The sequence below is a fragment of the Scardinius erythrophthalmus genome, assembly GCF_964197995.2.
Source record: "Scardinius erythrophthalmus genome assembly, chromosome: 12".
Taxonomy (NCBI): Eukaryota; Metazoa; Chordata; class Actinopteri; order Cypriniformes; family Leuciscidae; genus Scardinius; species Scardinius erythrophthalmus.
This window is the reverse complement of record NC_138232.1, coordinates 12,241,389-12,266,323: the sequence shown is the minus strand read 5'-3', so window position 1 is coordinate 12,266,323 and position 24,935 is coordinate 12,241,389. Positions and strand designations below refer to the sequence as shown.

The 24,935-nt window shown below is 37.4% G+C and overlaps 1 protein-coding gene across 3 annotated transcripts; it reads right to left on the bottom strand.

The window, feature by feature from the left end:
* On the bottom strand, nt 1–21,301 carry tns2b (tensin 2b). Of its 3 annotated transcripts, none has more exons than XM_081379953.1 (26): nt 20,887–21,301; nt 17,888–17,993; nt 17,575–17,612; nt 13,815–13,847; nt 12,978–13,012; nt 12,573–12,756; nt 12,440–12,490; nt 12,190–12,312; nt 11,648–11,712; nt 11,460–11,543; nt 11,269–11,381; nt 10,790–10,850; nt 10,239–10,314; nt 8,575–8,704; nt 8,400–8,462; nt 8,195–8,311; nt 6,640–7,938; nt 5,682–5,751; nt 4,736–5,577; nt 3,584–3,808; nt 3,398–3,475; nt 3,240–3,317; nt 2,268–2,436; nt 1,883–1,951; nt 1,522–1,631; nt 1–786 (listed from the first exon to the last, which is right to left on the bottom strand). In XM_081379953.1, exons 1-26 carry the CDS (start codon nt 20,998–21,000, stop codon nt 689–691), a joined length of 4,431 nt encoding a protein of 1,476 aa, XP_081236079.1. In that variant the 5' UTR covers nt 21,001–21,301; the 3' UTR covers nt 1–688. The 3 variants fall into 3 exon arrangements, with proteins under 3 accessions (XP_081236079.1, XP_081236080.1, XP_081236081.1); XM_081379954.1 differs by having other exon boundaries at nt 1,522–1,551; XM_081379955.1 differs by lacking the exon at nt 1,522–1,631.
* Between the last annotated feature and the right edge of the window lie 3,634 nt (nt 21,302–24,935).

Below are 24,935 nucleotides of genomic sequence, written 5' to 3'. Positions count from 1 at the left end.
TTGTAGTTCTTCATATTTTCCATTTTTATTCATATTTTATTTAAATACCAAAAAAGTATACATTTTAAAATGCATCAGTTGCTAAAAAATATGATTGTCTTGTAAAGGCCATTTTGAATAGAAAACAAACAACCAAAACATTCTGACCATTAAACTGAAACCAAACACACAAGTCAAAATTAAAAATCAATGAAAATAAAAACAGAACACAGTTGTTGTTCTGTTCAGTCATACACTTTGGCATCCTGAGTGGTAGGATTAAAAAGGCCCATTTACTTAACCCAAAAAAGGTTTGTGTTAAAAAAACTTTCTCTACCTTTTATGTATCCATTAGATATACTTTACCAGGAAAATGTCCAGTTGTTGTTTTTCTCATAGAATTCATTTTTATTCAATAAAAAGGCATATAATTTAAAATCACTTCATAATGCACTCAATTTTAACCTGACCTTATCACACTGATTTTTACTACATGTGAACATGACAGAAAAAGTGGAAGCTTGCATACTGAGTTGTTTTTTTGTCCATCCTAATGACAAACACTCCTCTGATTCTGTGTATAAATGTAACAATATCCACTGCACTACCCTCTTTTCCTTTGTTCTCTCAATTTTGTTTTTCTCCATCTCTCTATACTGTGTTCATTTTCGCAGCTGTTGAGGTCCCAGCATGACTTTATTGATGAAGTTCACAATGGCTGTGGCTGGTTGCTCTGGGTCGAGCTCTGCAAACAGGTGACACACGTTTCCCAAACCACCACTGCGCCGTGCAACAAATCCAAACATCCTATAGAAAACAAGTAAGAATCAGACCATGACAGATTGTTAAAGTGCTTAACAATCCTTAATATACTATTTTAAAGGTTCCTAATTTTGTTTTGGAGGTCTTCTACAATAGGTTTACATGCATCAAAGGTAAATTTTAGGTCATTTTCTCATAATATACATTGCAGCATCACCTCTTTTCTCACAGTGTCTGAAACGGTTCAATGATTCGATCAAGGATCTGATCGGTCTAAACCCCTCCTTTCCGATAGCTGCTTTGCTCTGATTGGTCAGCTGGCCCAGTCTATTGTGATTGGTCTACCTCTTACAGCGCGTTTCGAAAACGAAATAGGCTTTACTATATCTGAATTTCAGCTCCGGAGCCTGTATTTTCAGCCAGTGAAGACCATAGGCGGGCTTTATGCAAGTTCGTTACAAACCATACGTAGGTTCGTCAAGGAAGTATGACTGGAGTTACTGACGACTCGTTTCAGGCAGTTCAGAATTGGTTCTTTCTTTTGGGAGACAATAACTTTGATCTTTGCAGATCTAAACAGCTATATAGCACACTACATGAAAGGTAATATCCGAAAAAACATAAAGGGGCACTTTAGAAATCAGAAATCTGAGTGGGCAAAAAAACAAGTTGTCTCACTCCTAAATTTACATATTTAGGAATAAACTTCCAGAAAACATGAGAAATGCTACACCAAAAGAGAAATTGTGTAAGTGTAAGTGTATAAGTAGAAGCACTTACTTGCAGGAAGTGTTATCAGCATCAATCCACCTGGCACGCACACAAACACACACACACACACACACACACACACACACACACACGCACGCACACACATACACACGCAGAGGCTAAGCAACATGTGCAAGCAGAGCAAATAAGAGAGAAGCTTAAAGAGGGCAGGAGAGCCCTTGTGCAAAATAATGGCACGTTGATAGACTTGATGGATCAGCATGAGAGTCAAACCCTCTCCTCTAGACATGTTCACTATACTACGTTCAAAGCGATACACGTTGGCTTGGCAATTGGCAGAGTATATGAACGATGCAGTCTGTTGTAGATTGGAGTTGTATTTTTCTAATCATTCCATCTTGAGTTTTACCTTTGATCCAGCGGATCCACGCTGCTGAAAGTCACTGTATGAATAGGGTAATGTCGCCTAAAAAAGAGTCTGTATAAAGAGAGAGAGAGAGAGAGAGAGAGAGAGAGAAGAGAGAGAGAGAATGAGGATATGGATTAGATTCTTATCTGTGTCATGACTATGAAGACTGTTTTTACTTTTCAGTGTCTCCGATTAATGTCTTGGGAATGAGCCATAAAGGCATGTGGTTTGCTTGAATGTCTAAAATAAGTAACTTTAATCTCATACTTGAAGGACGGTACTAAAAATATGCTTGGGGAGTGTTATTAATAAAGCCATGATACAATGAATGTTGTTTTGCTTGGCGAAGCAAAACATACGTGTTATTCAACATGTGTGTTTGTACCTGCGCTGATTATCAGTGAGGGTGATGCCCTGTTTGGACACTTTGAAGTGGACGACTGTTGGCGAAGGACGAGGCTCCTGGGTCAAAGTACACTTGGTTGCCTTGGAGACGGCTTGCGGGCCAGTCAAAGATTCCGTTTCCACTGAATTTAGGTAGAGAACATTACAAGCTGACAATGAGAGAGAGAGAGAGAGAGAGAGAGAGAGAGAGAGAGAGAGAGAGAGAGAGAGAGAGAGAGAGAGAGAGAGAGAGAGAGTGAGAGAGTAAAAAAATTATATTAGAGGGAGAAAAGGGACATTTCTGCCATGACAACTCTCTCAATGGAGCTGTGATCGCAAATAGATTGAGTAAAGGCCCTATCAGCCTGTGCTATCTAGAGTTTCATGACAGAACTTTGTATTAATTTGTTTCATATTTTTATTTTTAATGAAATATAATTAATATAAACTTTGAAGTTTATCATCAAGCTCTTTTTTTTATAAACTACCATTCAAATGTTTGGGGTCAGTACGATTTTTTTTATTCTGCAAGGATGCATTAAATTGATCGGAAATGACAATAAAGACTTTTACATCGTTACAACATTTCAAATAAATGCTGTTCTTTTGAAGTTTCTATTAATCAAATAATAACAAAGTATCATAGTGTACACAAAATATTAAGAAGCACAACTATGTACAGTATCTTGAGCACCAAATCAGCATATTAGAATGATTTATCAAAGATCATGTGACACTGAACACTGGAGTAATGGCTGCTGAAATTTAGCTTTGTCATCACAGAAATAAATTACATTAAAATAGAAAAAAATTATGAAAAAAATGTTTACTGTATTTTTGTTTAAATAAGTGAAGACTTGGTGAGCTTAGGAAACTTTCAAGAACAAAAATCTTACCAACCCCAAACTTTTATATATAGCTTTTTTCCTCCAACCATTTATACATAGAAAAATAAAATAAAAAATAAACTCACCTGCCCCCTGTTTCAATAGGTCAGCAGCTGTGCTGGTATTAGTTCCACTTTGCAACTCCTGCAATTCACCAACAAGATCTGAAACACAATCAGACAGTTATACACTCACTATGAAAAAAAAGAGAATGCATTGGCAAAGGTTTAAATGTTTGTATGACCTCTATCTGGGATTCGCAGTACACACGGAAGAGACACAGGAGTAATGGAGTGCTGATACACCAAAGCAGACAGGGAGCCTGGGAGGAAAGAGAAGAATCATAATACAAAATCAACAGGAGTCACTGTTTTCAACGCAGAGCATTAGAAAAACACCCATAAACCAATCATAATCGTCTTTGTCTCACCAAAATATGTTTCATTTTGGCATCCTTTGATCTTGACACCTTTAGCGCCACTCTCAATCAGGAAGTGCCTAACTAGCTGCTCCTGTGGGTTGCCCGTCTCACCATGGTTACTAGCGTGGGCTGGAGGTGTGGTGACTTTGAGGGCCAATCCATATGCGCCTTGGAATGAATTACTATCCCTAATGAGAAAGCAGCCAGGCTCCTTATCTTTCAATACTGCAATAGCTAAATGGGGAAAGAGATATTTTGTACTTCTGTTAATAGAGGCACAGCAATATTTCTGTAATATGCATCATCTCCTATAGAATGATAATTTAATACAACTATATTTTTAAATGTATTAATTCCTACAATTTATTTGCTCATTCAAATATGCTCAGGTTTTTCATTTTTTTTATTGTATTACTATGCAGTTGTTAGGGTGTTCCTGGGTAGATGGTAGTTTCTTCATGGCCGCTTAAATTAATAACACAAACACCTGGGTGTTTAATGCTTGCGCTGAGATTAATCGTATTCGATAAAATTCTGACCAATAAGAAAACTCGATAATTGTTTTCATGTTATGGCTAATAACTGATAAATGGCCTATATTAAAATTCGAGTCCATTTTGCCTAAGGCTAAGCAATAAAAAAAAAAAATGGAAAAATGCGGTAAATACTTTAAATAGCAAATATCAACTGCTCAATTGTTAATATTATTGCAAAATGTAAACTATATCATTGCTCAGCTCTAATCTGCTAAATTCGACTATAAGGCATGAGGATCATGATTTTCTGTAAAGCTGCTTTGAAACAATATGTTTTGTAAAAAGCACTACAAATAAAACTGTGTTACTAGATTATTATTGTTTTTAAGGATTAAATTTAGGTGAGCGTTAGATAACAGCAAGGTAATCTAAACGTAAAAACAGGAAATGAGCATTTGCAATTAAATATCTAATATAATTAAATACTAAAAAAATCAAAGAAATTTCTAATGGTACCTATATATTGTGTATCCCTAGTAATATATAATAGTTAAACTGTGTAGAGCATAGCATGCCATAATCATGGGTTCGACTGCCAGAGAATGCATACAAAATCTGCCAATTGAATAAATGTAAATGTACAAAATATTGAAGCAAGCACCATTAAACACGCAGATGTTCTCACCCTGGTCTCTGGAGATGCCCGGTTTGTACCAGTACTTGGAGCTGTCTTGAACAAACTTGGAGCTGAGGCGGTTCTCTGGCTCCTCTACACCACTAGAGGGGGTTACTTTGCAACTAGAAGTGGGAGGCAATTCACTGGTGGTAGAGGAGAAGGACACATGGAACTGGGCAGATAAAATAGAAGGTTTTCCAGCTGATTTTTCTGAGGAAGTGCCAGTGCTATCAGACATGTTCTGAAGGGGGGGTGAACGTTGTTTTTCAGGAAGAGGAGGTTGAGGTAAGGAGGCCGGGATGGTGATTGCAGTGTAGCCTGTGTATGGTACATGAGGCACTGTCAGAAGAGGGTAGCAGTATGACACTATAGGGAATGAGGGTGTGATGTAGCCATCAGGGTCAGGTGACAATGTTGTCAGGTCACTATTGCTGCTTCCCTCTTTGCAGTTGGTCAAGGGTGTCAGGCTTCGCCTTTCAGCATTTATGTCGAATGAAGGGAATTCAGAAGTGGAATTTCTCTCTGAAGAGCAAAGAGGCGGCTGAGGACTTGTTGAGGTTGAAGTTGAGGTGTAGCATGAGCCAGGGCGCTCCCCTTTATCCTGCACTGATTCTGGGACTCGGTTACTGAGAGCTCTGGGGTTGTGCGTTTGTACATGCACTGACTCCACACCCTTGGATAATGGTGGGTTACTAGTGACAGCGGTGTTAGATGTAGAATCTATTATCTGTGTTTTCTTCATCTTTTCCTCTGCTCCACTGGCAGTGGAAACAACTGTGATCAGAGATCCAGGGAAAGTTTCACCCTCTGGGGCTTTGCTTTTTATTGGATCTCTTGCCTCCAATGGTCCACTGTTAGAATACACAGATGGATTTAGGTTGAAATTCAATCTTCAACTATCAAAATAAAGACCGTGGTTGACATGAGATTAATGCACATGAAGAAACATAATTACCTGTCCCGGGTAGGATGAGAAAAGGCCTCAATTTGACTTTTATCAGCATCTAAGACCTTAATACTCCTATCTACAAAACACACAATATAGAAAGAAAAATGGAACAGATTAGAAATGAGAAGAAAGCTGAAAGTTAAAGGGATGATTCACCCAAAAATGAAAATTCTATCACTGTTTACATCATTTAGTCATATGGACTTTTTACTATGCAACTTTTTTGCCACTTTTCTGTCCTTTTCAGGGCTAGACAGTATCAATCACCAATTAATTTTGTTTACATTGTACAAAATATCTGGTTGGAAAAAAAATACTGGTTTGGATGACTTGAGAGTGATGAACAGAAGTATCTTTTTGTTGTTGTTGTTGAACTATCCCTTTAAATATACACTACTATTCAAAATTTGGGCTTTTGGAAAAGGTTTCGTATGCTGACCAAGGCTGCATTTATTTGATCAAAAATACAGTAAAAAATGTGATATAGTGAAATATTATTGCAGTTTAAAATATCTGTTTTCTATTTTGATATATTGTAAAATATAATTTATTCCTGTGATGCATGGCAATCTGAATTTTCAGTAGAAATTACTCCAGTCTTCAGTGTCACATGATCCTAAGAGAACTCATAATATGTTAATTTGCTCAAGAAACATTTCTTATTACTATCAATGTTGAAAACAGTGCTACTTAATATTTTTGTGAAAAGTCTTTTTTCAGGATTATTTGATGAATAGACAGTTCAAAAGATCAGCATTCATTTGAAATAGAAATCTTAAACATTAGAAATGTTTTAAATCTTACTGACCCCAAACGTTTGAATGGTAGTGTACAGTCTGACACTTCATTTGCATTATATAATACCACAAATATTCCTATTATATACATCTAATAAAAATTGTTTTAGGAACACAATGTTTGGCATAATTTAATGACTAATGACAAACTGTGTCAATGTGATTACCATTAAGGCCATTCTGACTCTCTTCAGTTAAGGCACTGTTGTGATTGGCTCGTTTTGGAGATGGCGTGACAGCAATTGGGGAGGAGTTTGAGGAATGACTGATGGAGGCGTAACCAGGACTCTCTCTGATCGCTTGTGGAGAGCAGGGACAAGGTGGATGCGGACTGTGGTAGCCACTGCTTTGAGGGCTGGGATATGGACTGAGTGGTGTAATATTTTCGGGTTGGGTGGCTGTGACATATGCCGCTTGATCTTGTTTTGGGATAGCGTGGCAATGTCCGTATGATAATGTTACTGGTGACATCGCTATTTTGCGGCGCCAGTATTCGGCTTCTTGAACTCCCTCCCAATGAGACTCCACTCTTCCATCCCTCCAGTGCATAGGCACCTCCGTCCTAATCCCAAACTCCGCCTCTCTAGACCAAGGTAGAGCTTCTAATTCTCTGCCACGTAAAGAGTGGAGGGCAACGTCCTCTCGTAAGCGAGAACAATCCCTGCAGGAGCACGATGTTGGCGATGTCGTGCTGTAACGTAACTCTCTGTATGGACTGGAGAGCAGTGACTGATTAGGGGATAGAGAAGGAGGGATGATGGCATGGCCCTGAGGGAGGGCGGAGCAATGGAACAGAGGACATGCCTCCCCAGTGAAGAACGCACGTGTCTGTGGAGGAAGTGTGTGGGAATGGGAGGACTGTGAGTGGGAAAGTGGCGAATGAGGGTGAGCTTCTTTAGGGGGAAATGAGTACAGGTGTCTAATGGTGTCTGGGCAGGGATGGTGCAGACAGCGCCCTCTTTCCCATAAAAGATCCGGGTGGGTTACACACAGGTCTCGGACTGACAGTGGGGCAGTGCGGCTGCAGGGAAGTGTGTAGTGTTTGGGGTGGAGGGTTTGTGCAAGTGCATTCGGGTTGGTCAGGTCTGGGCCACAGAATGAATGAGTGTGGGAATACGGACGACCATAACAAGACTGAACGGGCCGATCTGGTCTCAGGGGAGAGCCGTCGCAATCGTCAAGAATTGCGGTTTCTCTGTGTCTTTCCCTGTCTTTGTCCTTCTCTTTTTTTTCTCTTGGAAGTGGAGAGAGGGATTCTGGCGGTGCAGATGAGCGACTTGCATCTTTGCTGAGTGAGAGAGGCTGGATGGAGAGATGAATGGGAGGACGAGGGGAGGAATTACTGGGTAAGTGTGTGGAGGTTTTGATGGAGGTAGGGCATCCGCTGGGACTGGAGCCTTGTGCTCGACGCTTCTTCACTTGAGCATACAGGCTACCGTCCAAAGGCCCACGTGTGTGACAGATATCTAGAGATCACAGGGAAATACATAGACAAAACCATATTATTTACAGTGTCATGACTTTGGATTGAATGAAAAATGTCTCAGTGTGTTTTTGTCCCAGAACGCATTTTTTTACCAGTAGGGAACCCCTCAAATAAACAATTCTCTGATTCTCAAAAAAAAAGATTGATTTTTTTTTTTGTCCTTTCTCTATTGCTGTCCACACTAGTGTGTTTTCATTTTAACACAGAACTGTCCATACTAGACTGAGTGCACATACCCTCAACACTATCCTCATGGTGAAGGTTAAAGTTCTCATACGAGTCCCAGCGCACAACAGGATCTGTGGTGCCATAATCCACAGATACTCCCGGCTCATTTCCCTGTACCTCCCCACCTCAGAACACACAAACACACACATACAGCATTAAGACAGTGCTAATACATGGAAAAATGGTGGAAGAGTTAAGTTGATAGATGTTTACCTCTCCTTTGCGGGCCAGAAGAAAACAGCAACTCCACTGTGGCGTCTGCAGGGAAACGCTCGTCTACACATAAACACAAATCAGAATGATAAAACAGAAAACATCTGTTATTTCTCTGCTTTTGAGAAGCTGAGGCACTGGAGTGGGCAGTCAAACAAACAGTGCAAGTATTTACCTGTGCAAGCATGGTCAAGTTCCGCTTTGCCAAAAGCAAGCTGAGATCCATGAACACTACAGGTGTGAAACTGGACTCTGAACACACATTCTCTCATACACATATCTGAGAGACGGTGATAACACTTCACCTAAAGACAGACAGCAAAAAGAACATTTTTACTGAAGGAAATGTGTTGCTATTCCGCACAAAACTTGCAAATACTTTGCTTGGGTGTTATGGGTGGTTGCCAGGGCGTTGCTATGTGGTTCTTATAAGGTGTTCTGAGTGGTTATAAAAGTGTTGCTATGCAGCTGAGAGGGTGTTCTGGTTGGTTGGTTGCTTGGTGGTTAATGGCCCACCAGGTGTCTGTGAGATTCTTATCCAGATATATGGCTTGGATTTTTCACATTTTTTATCTTTAAAGGGATAATTCACACAAAAATGAAAATTCTGTCATCATTTACTAACCCTCATGTCTTTCCAAACCAATTAGACATCCGTTCATCTTCGAAACACAAATTAAGATATTTTAATGAAACCTGAGCCTAAATTAAATCTATTCATCATATAAGGTGATCATATCTCTTCACAAGACTTGTATTAAACCATTCAATTCATGTGGATTCTTTTTACAATGCCTTCATGATTTTTTAGAATTTTCTATATTTCGGTTAGCTGGACTTTCCATGGAGGGACAGAAACATCTCAGGTTTCATTAAAGTGATCTTAAAAGTCTTATGGGTTTGAAATGACATGAGGGCAAGTAAATGATGACAGAATTAAAAAATTTGTAATAATAATAATAAAAAAAATAATAAAAATTCTGTCATTAATTACTCACCCTTAAGACGGAACACAAATTAAGACATTTTTTATGAAATCTGAGAGATTTCTGTCCCTCCATTGACAGTCTAGGCAACTGACACTTTCAAGCCCCAGAAAGGTTGTAAAGACATCATAAAAGTAATCCATGTGACTCCAGTGGTTTAACCTCAATTTTACGAAGTGATGTGAGTGCTTTGTTTGAGCAAAAAACATAATTTACCACTTTATTTACAAAATATTAATCTCCATCGCGTGTTCACGCAACAATGTCTGCTCTCACGTCAACACAACATGCATCTGCTGTGGTGCTCTCGTGAACGCGCGATGGACATTAATATTTTGTGAATAAAGTGATAAATTATGTTTTTTGTACAAACAAAGCACTCGCATCGCTTCATAAAATGGAGGTTAAACCACTGGAGTCACATGGATTACTTTTATGATGTCTTTACTACCTTTCTGGGGCCTGGAAGTGGTAGTTGTGTAGGCTGTGAATGGAGGGAAAGAAAGCTCTCAGATTTCATTAAAAAGATGTTCATTTGTGTTCAGAAGATGAACGAAAGTCTTACGGGTTTGGAACGACATAACCCTTTAAGCCAGATAACTTGGCAAACTAATAGCACACACTTTTTCTCATATAAGTTTAATACCTAGCATTAAAGCTTTTGATCAATTCTAACCCCAAGCATTGCACGCAATATTCTGTTTTTTTTTATCATACGCTTAATAATGGAATGATATTTTTAAATATGTATTTTAAAATAGTTTCTCTCTTCAAAGCAATGGCTAGTGAACAGGTTTTAGGAGCATCTAATATAACAAGAATGTATTCATGTGAAATTCGTTAGTGTCCTCACCAGGATGTCTCCCTTCAGCAGTAGAGCTGGTTCAATATTCACACACAACATCTTACTGTTATGGTTCTGAATATCACTGTAACACAAGCAACAAGAAGTCAGCAAATTATGATATCTGATTTGTTTTCATAGGTCAGTCAAGAGAGGACATGACATGTGGAGAAGAGAGAGGAAATGTGATTTGGAGTTTTGAAACTCACATTGCTTGGATTTCCTGCAGAAAAAAAACAATCTTAAACCAGCCTAAGCTGGTAAGGTAGGTCTTTGGGCTGGTTTTAGAGGGGTTTTGAACACTTTTCAGCTGGAAAGCCAGCCTGTTGACCAGCATAATACCAGCTTTGCACAGCTGGGAGACTAGCAACATTAGTATGGCCAGAGTGAGATCAAGATCAACTTAAAACAGCCAAGACCAGCTGAATGATGGTTAATAAAATAGATATTTTGCAGGGTTATGTGCCACAGGTCAATATATCAGAACGCACAGTGCCACCATGCCACAGCTCTGAAAAACATGTAACACTTAATGAGACTGATAAAATAGACCCACTTACTATTTGCCTGAAGAATAGACCAGCTGTAATGACTGATAAATCTTCAGAAAGGGAGAGTAACCTTCAAAATGTAATGGAAAAAATTAGGCAATGCAATGATGCTACATTCTGTCATCCTTTACTCACGCTCATGCCATTCCAATCCTGAATGACTTTCTTTAAACATAAAAGAACATAAAAGAAGATTTAAAAAAAAAATTTTTTAAAGGGTTGGATACCAATGGCATTTATTGCCATCCATAGGCAAAATCATTTGAAACATTATTCAAAATATCTTCTTTTGTATTCTGCAGAGGAAAGGAAGTCATGGAATGACATGAGGATGTGTAAATGATCCTTTCATTTTTGGTTCAAGTATCACTTTTACACATTTTAACATTTAAAACATTTACATAGAATTCTATACTTTTTCCCTCCCCAAACTTAGTACAGACATTGCAAAATAAGGCCTTGGTTCGATTGAAAAGGGGTTTGTGTACCTCCTCCAGACTGGTAGTTATGCAAAGCTGGAATATGAATCTGATGCAGGAAAAGTGGTGAGCTGTTCATCTTTATTGCACCCGAGAGAAGACCAGCAAAATAATGTATATACCTGCGATGACAGAGAGAACATCATGACCAAACTAGAACAAGTTATTCTGGAACAAACATAAATAAACATTGGTCATACCTGTTCTGAGATGGCTGGAGAGAGGAAGAGATTTTATCCTCACAAAATTTCCTCATAGCAACTGTCGAGAGAGCCTGATCTGCCCTGCACGCATACACCATGAATTATAATAAAAAAATACATAATAAAAAATATTTATAAATAATAATAATAAAATAAAATATAAAAGTGTGTGTGTGTGTAAGTACCCAGCTGATATTTTGCTATAGTGCATGTAAGCTGCCACAATCACCCCCGTGTTTCCTTTGTTTCCCTAAGAAAGTAAAAGTTAGAGAGAAAGGAAGACAGATAGAGAAGAAAAAAATATATATAACAACTAATACTAATTTGGGGTTATGATTTCTATTACATGAAAATTTGATATTTAAATTCTCTCATCATTTACAAGTCTATATATTGGATCAGACGGATCTGGTTATTGAGTTTACAAAAGGGGAAGATAATCTTAGGAATTATACTAGAAATACAGTTGTATGGACTACTTTTATGTTACTTTTATAGTGCTTTTCTGTCACTTCAGTCCAAATTCATTGCAACTGCACGAAAAAGAGAGTACATTAGTCTAAACTTTTCCATTAGAAAGACAGTCATATGAGTTTGGAATGACTTTGGAGTAAGTAAGTGATGAAAGAATCTCATTTTTGGATGATCTATTCTTTTAATAAGACTATGATGACATTTAGACACTTTTAGCTCTTATATTAAACATTAAATAACTTCTGATCTCAACCTTGCAGTGAAGTACAACCACGTTGTGGGGGTCAGAGTTAAGCCAGTTCTCCATGGTCTTGCACACAGCGCATATTTTATCGAGGGGCGGGGCATGCAGATCGGGCCACCCAAACTCCTCAACCTGAGGCAGGGGAAGGGGTCATCCCAAAAATACAGAAACAGAGCCATACGTCAAAACAAGCAAGCTACAGAGTGACTTATAATATAGTATGCAAATCTAGATAATAGAATAACAAAGAGCAAGACACCTTTGGATTTAGGCTGCAGATGTCATGACGTTTCTCTGACAGATTTATAAGCTGAGAAGAAGTGAAAGAGACATGAGAGTGCTAATTCATATGGAATTAAATCTCAATGATTTTAAACAACAATACAACTGACCAAGAACTTGTCTTGATGTTTAGATTTCAACATGGCCGCCACTTCCTTAAGGTTAGCGCTGTAATGCTGTTCTTCCAGGTCAGACAGGTAGAGGACAGAGATGATGCGCTCAGTGATGTAGGTCAGATCGAAACCATAATGACTGCCCATTAACTTCTCCATAACACTTTCCATGCTGTCTCTACTGTGAAACACACACACAAAAGAGACAAACACATGCAAACTTAAAGGAACGGTACGTCTGGAAAATTAGACATTTGCATATTGTCACCCACATGTCATTCCAAACAGGTTGATTTTCAAAGTGATGACAGACTGTCCCTTTTTCGGTGAACTATTCATTGCATTCATGATGTTGTTCTTTTGTCTGTCATTCAGAGTTAGCTTTATAAAATTTGCTCTTACCTGGGAGGGATGTTCAGCTGGTTTTGAAATGGAGGCTAGGAGAGATCAGAGTTAATGTGAGAAAAAGGCAGGCAGATATGATACAGACATTGCTTTTTAATTGCAATACATCAAACACAATTCATTTAACCGTTCTTTTCTGTTAATAATGACTTGTTTTGTGTTTGACTCCAGTTGTGTCTTTGTAAAAAATAGTAGTAATTTAAAATGAACTTCTTATTTCCTTTCCAAATGTTTTATTACATTCCTCTGATACAACCAAAAACAACAACATAAACAACAATGTATTTTACAATATAATTACATTGTTTCTGCTTGGGGTCTATTTAATCCCAGCAAAAAAACACTGTAGAAAATACAAGAAAACAACCGGCAGGAGTGGACTACAGTGTGTATAATCAATCAGAAAATCTTAACATGTGAAAATGCATTGCATTTATTCATGTTTCATACCTGGCGTCTCTGTGACCCCAAACATAAGACTTCAACTTTAACCAAACATAAGACAAACAACTTCCATTTTTCCCCAGACAAATTCTATTTTAAAGGTTGATTGAACAAGTGAATGCATAAAAAGTTGACATTACACAAACACATGTCCTAAAGCTGGTTGCTTCAAGTTTTTGAGTATCTAGGTGAGATTTTGTTTATTATCAGTTCTTATACGATTCATGAAGTCTCAATCAGATCCTTCAATATCAATCGCTATTGAGTTAATGTAAATGTAATGTAGATGCACTGATTTTTTAAAAATATATATTTGTTAAATGTTGGGTTAAATACAAATTCACCCATAGACATTATGGAAGTAAATATCTGTAAATTAGTAATACTCACTGGATCTGAGATAACTTCACAGGCGAAAGTGACCTGGAAGAATGGAAACCAGATACACAGAATCAAACATCCTTGACACATAATATGGGTTTAGACATCAGAGACCATGACAGAGACACATAACAGTGTTTTAAACATACACATACGCAGCTAGCATACTTTGGGGCCACTGGGTGACTCTCCATTTAAAGACATCCTCTCTGTCCTCATTAGGTTATCATCACACCAGGGGACATCTGGTACTGTTTAACACTGTGTGCGAGTGTGTGGGTGCGCACATATTTGCACACGTTTACTCTGCTTCCTTTCCAGTAATTAGTTTAGACTTAACATTTTAACATACACACTCACTCTAACACACATGACTTTGCATAGGCTATATAAGGCTTTAATACGTTATGTAAAAGTTTGAGAATCCGTCACTGAAACCTGACCACCATTCTGGATATTGGAGGGTGAAAGTGTGATATTCTGATAGACTGACAGACATGGAGGCTGATGTGGACAGAGGGTGGAGACACGTATATAAAGAGAAACAAAAGCAGCTGATCTCTCCATCCAGGACGGATGAAATGCCTGCTGCATGGCTTTGTGAACTATTTCCACTACTCTATTTCAGATGATCAGCTGGCCTGTGCCTCCTCCTAATCATGAGTCTGTTTGTACGAGTGTATTTTTTTCACCATGTAAGTCACGAATGTTCACTGCATTGCTGCCTTACATTGAAGAAAAGTCATTTTGTTCATTATTTGAGCTCTATAGACTTAAGTAGATTGACTGTGGATTGCCCTGCTGGAAAACACAATGAAACGAACATGAGTTTTTACCTATTTTTGGTTCCCCTAAGAACCTTTCAGTGAACCATATTTTTTTAGTGTGAAGAATAAAGCAGTGGAAAGGTTCTGTGGATGTTAAAGGTTCTTCATGGAACCATCGATGACAATAAAGAACCTTTGTTTTTAAGCGTGTAATGATACAATTATATTACAGCAGACAAAACAGATCCTTTATGTGGGATGAGGAAACACACAGGGGTTCATTAACTACATCCTGTTTAGCAGGTAGCAACTAATTGCTAGACACAGACACAATAACATGCTCTCACCCACACAATCTCGATCACTAAAAAAAGTTCAAAGATAAATGTTCATTTATAATCCTTAATAACAATCTGATTGTATCTCTCATATGTCAGTGTCTTACACTCTTGTCTTCACTTTCATCAAATGGTGATTCTGACTTTTCTACAGTATTTCTCTCTGTGCCAAACAGATCATTTTTTTACTACAAAGATAAAAAAAAATACTATACAAAATTAAAAGTACATTAAAAGTATACTTAACTTTTGCAATAAGCAATATGAAATCCCTGTTTAAACAGTAAAAGTGTCAGTACCTTTCTCAGACGTGTCCAGTTTTCTAGAGTTCATATAACACACACACACACACACGAGTGCTCTCCTCTCTTTCTCTCTCTCTTTCTGATCCTCTCACTCTCTTGCTCCCACCCAACTCTTCCTCTCTCTCTCTAAAACCAGAGGGCATGCACTGTAAAAAGTATTCTAAGATCAAGTAAATGATGCTTTAAAAATGTCCAAAGATTTACTTGATTATTGTAGTTTTTCATTGTTAGCTCATGATGCATTAATTGAACCTGTAACACTTTTCAATAAGGTCCCATTAATTAATGCCTAAACATAATGCATCACCTAACAATAAGCAATACATTTGTTAAAATATTTATTATTCTTTGTTATAGACCTTATGTATCGCCGCCCCTTTTCAGTCTTTGTCTTCCAGTCTGTATTTCCACAGAATGAAAGTAAGATCTTACTAATTTATGAATGAACCGCTCGTTTAAAAATCTTCCCGTCTACTGACACATCTTATGACATCCGCTTAAAGGAGAACTCCGGTCAATTTTAACATTGAGCTCATTTTTTTGTAAATTTGGAGTGCTGTCAGTACAGAGAACAACGACAAAAATCGGTGTTGCCTACACCGTGTTATCCTCTTTTTAAAATTTGCACCCTGTTGACTTCAATGGGGCAAGTTTTAAACCTGCTTTTAGCCTCTTAACATCCTTGATGTGTCATTACAAGTGCACAGGTCATGTGAGTGATTCCTTCAGAGTGAACACGGGTGAATCTGACTGCAGTAGATGTGAAAGATATTAATAAAAATGATGTTATTTCAGCCAGCGCACATACCTGTATTTTCTTCCTGTTTTCGGTCGAAGTCCAAAGTAGTCGATTGTCGAGTTCACACGCATAGGTTTAGTTACCTATGATCACGCGCGTGAACTCGACAATCGATTACTATGGACTTCGACCGAAAACAGGAAGAAAATACAGGTATGTGCGCTGGCTGAAATAACATCATTTTTATTCATATCTTTCACATCTACTGCAGTCAGATTCACCCGTGTTGACTCTGAAGGAATCACTCACATTAGCTGTGCACTTGTAATGACACATCAAGGATGTTAAGAGGCTAAAAGCAGGTTTAAAACTTGCCCCATTGAAGTCAACAGGGTGCAAAAAAGAGGATAACATGGTGTAGGCAACACCGATTTTTGTCGTTGTTCTCTGTATTGACAGCACTCCAAATTTACAAAAAAATTAGCTCAATGTTAAAATTGACCGGAGTTCTCCTTTAAAACATTACAATGCTCATGATACCTTTTCTTAACTCTACAATAAGTAATCTACTTCACCGATGCGATACCATAGAAATATACAGAGCTATTCTGAAGATTGCACATAAGTTCATAAATTCTAAAGATCCGCTGGCGCATTAAGGTCTAATACTATGGGGCTGTTGAATGCTTGAATCTGATTGGTTGATGAATGTTCAAAGGTGTGCAATTATTTTCAGGGAAACGCACAGCTAAAGTAGTTCCAGGCAGGTCTTGACCGCATCACAGTTCCATATGACTTCACCAAATGATTTCAGTTATTACAAATTATTTCCATTTTTTGCCACAAAATTACATTTTATTATGTATGGAAAGCCCATACCCTCTTTCTCCCGCTCTCTCTCGCACTCAAACACAAACACACACAGTACGGACAAGCACTGGCACAGAAACATGTTGTCAGCGTTGCTCTGATGATATTATCAGTAAAATATTAAAAGCCACATGACATTTCTTACTAGTGAGTTAATAACAGCGCTGTTTTTGAAGCGGATAAACTTAGTTGTTTCGCTATTAGTAGAGACGATGTTGCTGAACAGTTACTTTTTTCCAGCATGCATTGGGGCATGAATAGTTATGTTTGCATTGTTTTGACACTTGACATATTATGTCCATGGAAACTGTTGCCTTAATTTATTTAGGTTCGATGAACACAATTTTTTTAATTGAAAGAAATAATAAGAAAGAGAAGGAGAGAACAAGAGGAACAGCTGTGGCGTGTATAACGCGTGGATACACTAGTGTATATCCGTGTGATGCACTGATTGCAATTTCTATTAATACCAAAGATAACCAGAGTTCATAACTCATCGGATTTAGACCTATTTGTACTATATTTGTGAGTGACACAGATCACAAGACCAAAAGCCACGAAGATCATAGATGAACATTTGGTGCTACAAGGACACACACAGTCATTACCAAGAAGTGGACTTATTTTTCAGCCGAATTTCCTTATTGTTTATAGCCAAATCCAGTGCCAATCACAGTTTAGCAATATTCACGTACTTCACATTATAAGCAAACAGTAACAACATTTCAGCTGCGAGAGAAAGAAACATACCTTTTCCTCGCATTTCGTATGCACTGCAGTTTTACACTCTGCAAGGAGAAAATGTGGATTATATAAATAAATATGAATGTACATTATGTTATATGTGTGTACATTATGTGTATGTGATAGGTTTTGCCTTATGTGGGGACCAAATGTCCCACAAAGATAGTAAAACCTGAAATCACATTCATTGTGTGGAGCAACCAACATGAGTAATTTTACCATGAGTAAACGGCTCAATAAACATGATAAAAAATATATTTAAAAAAAAAACAATAGAAGTAAATGTAAAGTATGATAGAAAAGCAAATGTGTGTTTTACCTCTGCAGTACATGCCATGGCTGTCGAGGGTTTGTCTGCAAACAGCACAGTGGTGTTTCTTCTTGAAGTTTCTCTCTTTAAAGGAGTGTGAAGCCACTTTCTCCAACTATGTATGTAAGCACACACACACACACACACACACACACACACACACACACACACACACACACACACACACACACACACACACACACACACACACACACACACGATATTAATGAGAACTGAGCACACATGTCCACACGCCCCCAGTCGTGGTGATATGAAGAGCATAAATCAATCACTCATACTGTAGATGATGAATGAAATGTATGTTTGTATTGGGGAAGAGTACTGTGATGATAGAACTGTTTTTGATGCACTGAGCAGATATTGTGAAAGACAGTTGGATGATTTGACAATCACTGAATGACAAAACTCTTTATTCTGTTCTACCCTACAAACTACCTGACTTTTTCCAACTTAATTAATGACGTCTACATATTACCACCATTTCATCAACAAATTATTATGAATCCTATAGGAAAGCTTTAACTCCGTTCATAGCAATTATAATATTTTGTTTATAAAATTAGATAAGATTTTTAAATAAGTCTCTTATGTTCACCAAAGCTGTACTTATTTGATTAAACATACAGTAAAAAAAGTAAACTTTAAAATAACTATTTTAAATTTGAATAATTTTTTTAATGTAATTCAGCAAAGCTGACGTTTCAGCATCATTACTCCAGTCTTCAGTTTCACATGATCCTTCAGAAATCAGTCGAATTTGCTATTTGGTGCTCAAGTAACATTTTTATTATTATTATTACCATTGTTGAACAGTTGTGCTGCTTAACATATTTTTGTGGTAGCCTAATCATGATAAATGTAAGATGCTTTTATGAATAGAAAGTTCAAAAGAATAGCGTTTAATCGAAATATATTTATATCTCTGTAACAATATTACAATCACTTTTGACAGTCTTTATTTTCACTTTCGTAAGATTCTTACAATTCTTTAAATCTTACTGACCACAACCTTTGAAAGGCTCAGCTTGACAATGCTGCCATCTACAGCCTGTAAATGGGAAGTAGCCTAAACAATCGTTATAATATTAGGAAGCACGTGCTAATTCATATGGGTTGTATAAAACCTTAATCGATCTGCCCAAAAGTTTTAGAGGAAATATAACTGTTCAACAATCACACAGGATGTTTTAAAAAGCACGCGTTCACTAATGAACTAGTGCAAAAGTTCCCTTCATAGAGGTTATGTTTCCATACTACGAGCCTGTGACATCCAGATATTAAATGTAAAAAAACGCAGATATAAGAGAAACTTTTTTTCTTTTCTTTTTAAACGTGGTTCTTAACAGGCACATGTTCAGCTCTCCACCCTTCTCTCTTGCTCTCTGCAGCCAAAGTTTGGCTCATGGATAAAGCATTTCCCTTCACATATCCAACACCACAGCTTTCTCCTCATGCCTTTTTGAAGATAGCAGACTGAACTCACTGTTTAGGTTTCTAGAATTCTCCCAAAGTCAAATGTAGAGGCTATAATAAAAAATAAAAAATAAAAAAAATACTCTGCTACTGTTACTGCTTACATTCTGAAATAGAGTTTTGCTAATAGGAATTCTCTTACACATACACACTCACATTCCGGGCAGGAGTAGACGGGAGCAGGTGGGAAGGCCGAGGTATGCTTCCACCGTTCCAGAATTCCACGTCTATTTTTAACCTCTTTCTGACCACAGGATCCCTGGGAAACCTATGTGTTTGTGTGCATGCTTGCATGTGTATGATAATCTGGCTATTTGTCAGAGTTATGGAAATATAGCCCTTTTTTTATGTCAACACCATTACACCCTTATGACATGGAAGAGTTTGTCACTGCTTACAATGAATTGTGAAGTGGAAATATTCTCTTATTCTATTTCCATGCATTTAAATCTCTAAGGAGGTCAATTTTCCACCCTATAGGTTAGTTTTCTAAGGGCACATAACATGCTAAAGCTGTCTGACCCCAAAGAGTCAACCTGCCACCAAATGACGGACATGGAAGTGTGATTGTGAGTGAGCGTTTGTGTGTGGGGGTGAATGTTCACTGACAGGAATATCCCTTCAGCTACTATTCAACCTTTGTGGCAAAAAATAGTTTTACATACACTTCATTCACTTTCAATTGCACTGTACATTAGACTGCATTATAAGCAGAGACAGGGGTCTAAATATTCTAAACAGAACCACTTAAAACAAGAGACAGCTAACAGCACTTAAAATATACACTTTAACCTGAAATTTTGTTAAAAAAAAAAAATACTCCTATGGAATGTCAACCAACTCGGGAACCCCAAGAGTAAACAAAAAAGACACTTTATAATAAGTTAATATGGCTAGGCTATATAGCAAAAAATTATAGCCAATATAAATACGCGCCAACATAATATAATGAATAATATCAAATATAATGGATAATAATAATATATTATATAACAATTATGGTTGATGCATTTGGAAACAAACAGTACTCTTACATAATTTATAAATCTAGATTAATGTTAACATGTCAAGCTATATTTAATGAATATTAATGTATCATGAATGAACATGAATTTCTAATGAACAAAAGTATATTAACGTTAAAGTAGGTTAATGAAATTAATCTTTTTTTTTTTTTTTTTTACAAATGTTTGTTAGTTCATGATGACAATAATGCATTCACTAATTTTAATTAACTGAACCTCATTTTGAAGTTTTACTGTGATAACTTTTATAAAGTACATTAACTAAACATTATTAGTTATAAAGTTACAAATAGTGAAAACAGTACTATATGTTTTACATTTGTTCTCCATGGACAAACCTCTGATTCTAAAGATTGCAAATATGGAATGATTTACAGAAGACATAAAACATAAGCATTGAGGGAGACCCAATGCAATCATTGCCTGGAGAGCTTCTTACCTATGACCCCATGTGTGCACGCAGACACACACACACACACACACACGTACCTCTGTTAAGCTGAGAATCTCTGCATCATCTGTGAGGTCTCGTGTTTTCGGGGGGTCCGAGGGCTGGGAATTCCTCTGTTTAGCCCACCGCTGCTTGCTGAAGACACAACCCATTCTACTTCACTTGCTTTATTCCTCCTTAGATATCCTTTCCTTCTCCTCTTTACACTTTCTTAGCACTTGTTTTCCTTGGTCTTCAGTCCAGGTTGCTCTTTGTTTTATGTTTCCCGTGTCCTCAAGGACGTCTCCTTGTTCCTCAGTGTCTTAGCGTCCAGTTCCAACACAGAATCATATCTCTCAGACCATCTTTTCCACACATTCTCTCCAACTTCCAACGTCTCCCTCTAAGTGTCTCTCGGGGTGTCCTCCCTTTGACTGTCTCTTGCCCCCTCACATGCACACTATGTAACGCCCTCCTCCGTCTCTATCGCAGCTGTTTTTGGCAGGCTTACGTCAGACCCTTCCTCTTCTCAGGCACTTGAGCTCTGCTCACCCACTGGGAGCCATCACACACACACACACGCACAACCCCTAAGGCTTGTATTCCAACATCTCTCCACCACCCAGTCCCTAAGTCTGCACACAGAGAGAAGCATTAGGTCTTCTGTTCCTCCTCATCTCTGTTTTTTTATTGGCAGATTGAGACAACAAAGCATCTGTTCTTGTTCCTTCACATCCGCTCTCTAGCAGTACTCGCCTCGCATCTGCATGTGTGGGTGCAATACTGAATAAGTTACTGTGGAGCACATGAAACCACAAAACTGTTCCATGAATAAAATTCCATTCATAATTTTTTTGTAAAACAGGGTGAGCACAGTAGCTCCAATTAAATGAATAAAAAGCTACAGGGACCAACTGGGGTGACCGTAGAAGTTGTATAACTGCAATTAATGAAGTTAATGAAGGTTACATGACTGAATCAGCATACTATAATACACATCAGAAATATGGCTGACTTTTCAATGTACATTTACTGGACTATAGCCTACTCCTGCTGTGTGATACTGCAATTAAATGAATTGTGTCAAATAAAATGCGTCTGATTATTGCATAATTGCCATAAATATACAATGCTGGAATTGCATAATCAGATTCCATAAAGTAGGTAGGCCTACTTGTAATTAGATGTTTTAAAATACTCATAATCAGACTACAGAACTTTTTTCTTGATTACAAAGTCTTCTAGTTTTGTGGAATTGCACACACAGACCAGCCACTAATCAGATGGCTAATTACATGGAAAATTGAGAGGCCACAAAGCATTCGACCACTGGATTTACAGAAATCATTTCACTTTTAAGAAGTTTTTTCTCAAAATTTTTCTTTCCAAACCACTGATCTATAGAAAGACTGGATAGCTATGTGGATAGCCTGGATAGCCTATTTATGACTGTGTGACGTCATAAATAGGTGAAGCCACCGCGCCGCCATATTGGTATTCCCTAGTGAGCTCACGCGTTCTATTGAATCAGTAGGAAATTTTATGATTTGACTGAAAAAACATTGCCTAACGAGACACAGTTTTTAAATCTAAAGTCTCCCCGTACATTCTCACAACGCAAACATCCTAAGCATTTAAATGGGTATTTGTTTAAAGTCGGAAATTTTTCCTGCTTATTAAAAAATGGCAATTTCTTTGCAAAAGGAATAAAAAGCTGTACGAGAACAATAGTCGGCCTTCACTGAAAAGCTATCTTCACAGGTAAGAAAAACAGTCATTATATAGATCAGTGTTTTTAAACACATTTTTAAAAACTATTTATTTAAATTGTAATGATTTATTTAAAAGCTTTTCATTAACCTCACAAATCCCCTCCAGTTCCTTAACGAACCCTGACATAATGTAATATTTAATAAAAAAAAAAAAATTCTTTGTGTTGTTGACAAAAATGGAATATATTTTGTTTCTGTTTCTATTTTTATATCAATATGGTACGAGTTAGGTCAAAAGTCATTTAAAAGTAATCAAAAATCAGTCGTTATATTACTTTAAATGTGTAATGTAACGGATTACTGTAACGTTAATTTGTAATCAGTAACTGACTACAATTTGTAGGCTAAGTAATCTACCCAGCACTGCACATATATTATATAATTAAACCTTTATGACCTTATGTTAGTCACAAGACGAGGTCAGAACGTTCTTATGATCATGCAATTATGCAGTTTTCTTTTAAACATTTGTTTGTATACACCACAAGGCTATTTAAGTGATCTGAAATAAAGTTAATAGATTGAAAACTTTTTATATATCAAAAAATACCTTGAACCATTACCAAAAACTTATTTGTGAACTACCAATACATAGGCTACCTGTTATTTGGTCGCTTCAGTAGACCACCAGTTAGCACCAACTGTCATTCTACAGACAACAGAAACAACACTCATACATGCACCTGACACAGCAGAAAACACACAGTAAACACACAAAGCACAGCACCTGTCACTAAAAGCTGAAAACACACAGGATTGCAGTCTCGCATCAGTCTCACATAGGCTCCGTTGATTCTGCTTTTTGTTCGTTCGTCAGCGATTAGCTTGGCTTTTTCGCGTCGTGCTCAGTGTGAAAGGGCCTTTATAGTTTACACCCAAGTTTTTAAAGTCTCAATGCTATAGTTCGGAGATTGTTAATACTAAAATATAAATCATCAATCAGCGACACAGAGGAATATAGTTGAAATCGCATTCAGAACAATTTTACGATGAATCGTTATTAAAAAATTCACAGCCAATCAGAATCTCAACGCCATCACACGTAAGCGTGGGCGCTGAAATATGAATCGTTTGATAATAAAATGGCTTAAATCATTATACATATACACGTATGTATTTATATATATTTATGTGTACATACTACACATACATGCACACAGAGCTTTAGAAATAGAGTTGAGTTTCTGACTTGGCATTTTTGCATATTCAGTGTGTGTGTGTGTGTGTGTGTGTGTGTAGATCCGTATAGGCTACATATATGAGCTACAATGTATTGTTTCACAGCAGCTTCACAATAGTAACAAATTGAAAAATCGCCTGAGAAGCAGCTTGGCCAACAAGCCAATAGTGTCAATATTCAGTTAATATTCAGTTCAGTTCAATAACTGTAACATTCATCAAACATACTGTATAATATACAGTGTATTTGTGCACATGTAGCCTACGTATAACTCCTATACACTCCATCCACTGCACACTGAACAAGCAAAAGACACAAGATAGTAGTGTTTTACATAATTCATATCTGTGTGTAGTTTGATGTGTATGTTACTACGCACATTTTTTTTGGAAGAGTTAAAATAGTTTTGAATGTTGACAATACACATTAACATTTTGTAGTGTGGATCATTCATTGCAACATTTATCCTCATTCTCATGTTTAAGAATCTGTTATCTGCTTGATAAATCATTTCTGCTACTGCTGCCCACTAACATGCCTTTAAAGCTTTTGTTATCCAATTTTTTGGCCTTCAAACACCTTAAAATACACATATGTAGGTCCGAGAAATCCACATTTTCTCGGTGGAGCATGCCCCCAAACCCCCCTAAATTACCCAACTACCCAGCCTGGTGAAACAAACGCCCCTGCCTGCAGCACTGTATAGCACAGAAAATAAACACATTGTTGTGTTCTGTACTACTGTCTTTGTTTGTGATAGCAATTAATCATTCTTTCGGATATGAAATGTATGTTTAGTTGACCTAGTTGAAGCCACGGCCTCCTTAGTTACTGTTGCTATCTCAGACAAACAATGGAGGACCTGTGCCCCAGTAGAGCTTTATGTCTAGCAACGCCCCTGATCTGAACACTTACCATATTGTACTGTATTATAACAAAAAGTAGTAAAGGCCTGTTCACACCAAGAACGATAGCTTTAACTATCGGAATGAGTCGAAACTATATCTAATTTGCATAAATTTAGTGGAAAGTTGTTGTTTTTTTATTAGCATGAAGCTAAGTAAACCTTATGTTCCATCTAAAAGAAACCTTAATGGCAGGCCTGGCAGACCACAAGAGCCATGGTACATGGCTTGTTTATAAAAGCCATAAGGAT

Excerpts from the sequence above, each read along its gene's own strand:
- tns2b (XM_081379953.1), bottom strand. The coding sequence starts at position 21,000 with ATGGGTTGTGTCTTCAGCAAGCAGCGGTGGGCTAAACAGAGGAATTCC. Across the intron at positions 8,705-10,238 it reads TGCTGAAGGGAGACATCCTG|GTGAAGTGTTATCACCGTCT; the intron begins GTGAGGACACTA and ends GTCTGTCTTTAG. Across the intron at positions 8,312-8,399 it reads TTCTGGCCCGCAAAGGAGAG|GTGGGGAGGTACAGGGAAAT; the intron begins GTAAACATCTAT and ends GTGTGTTCTGAG.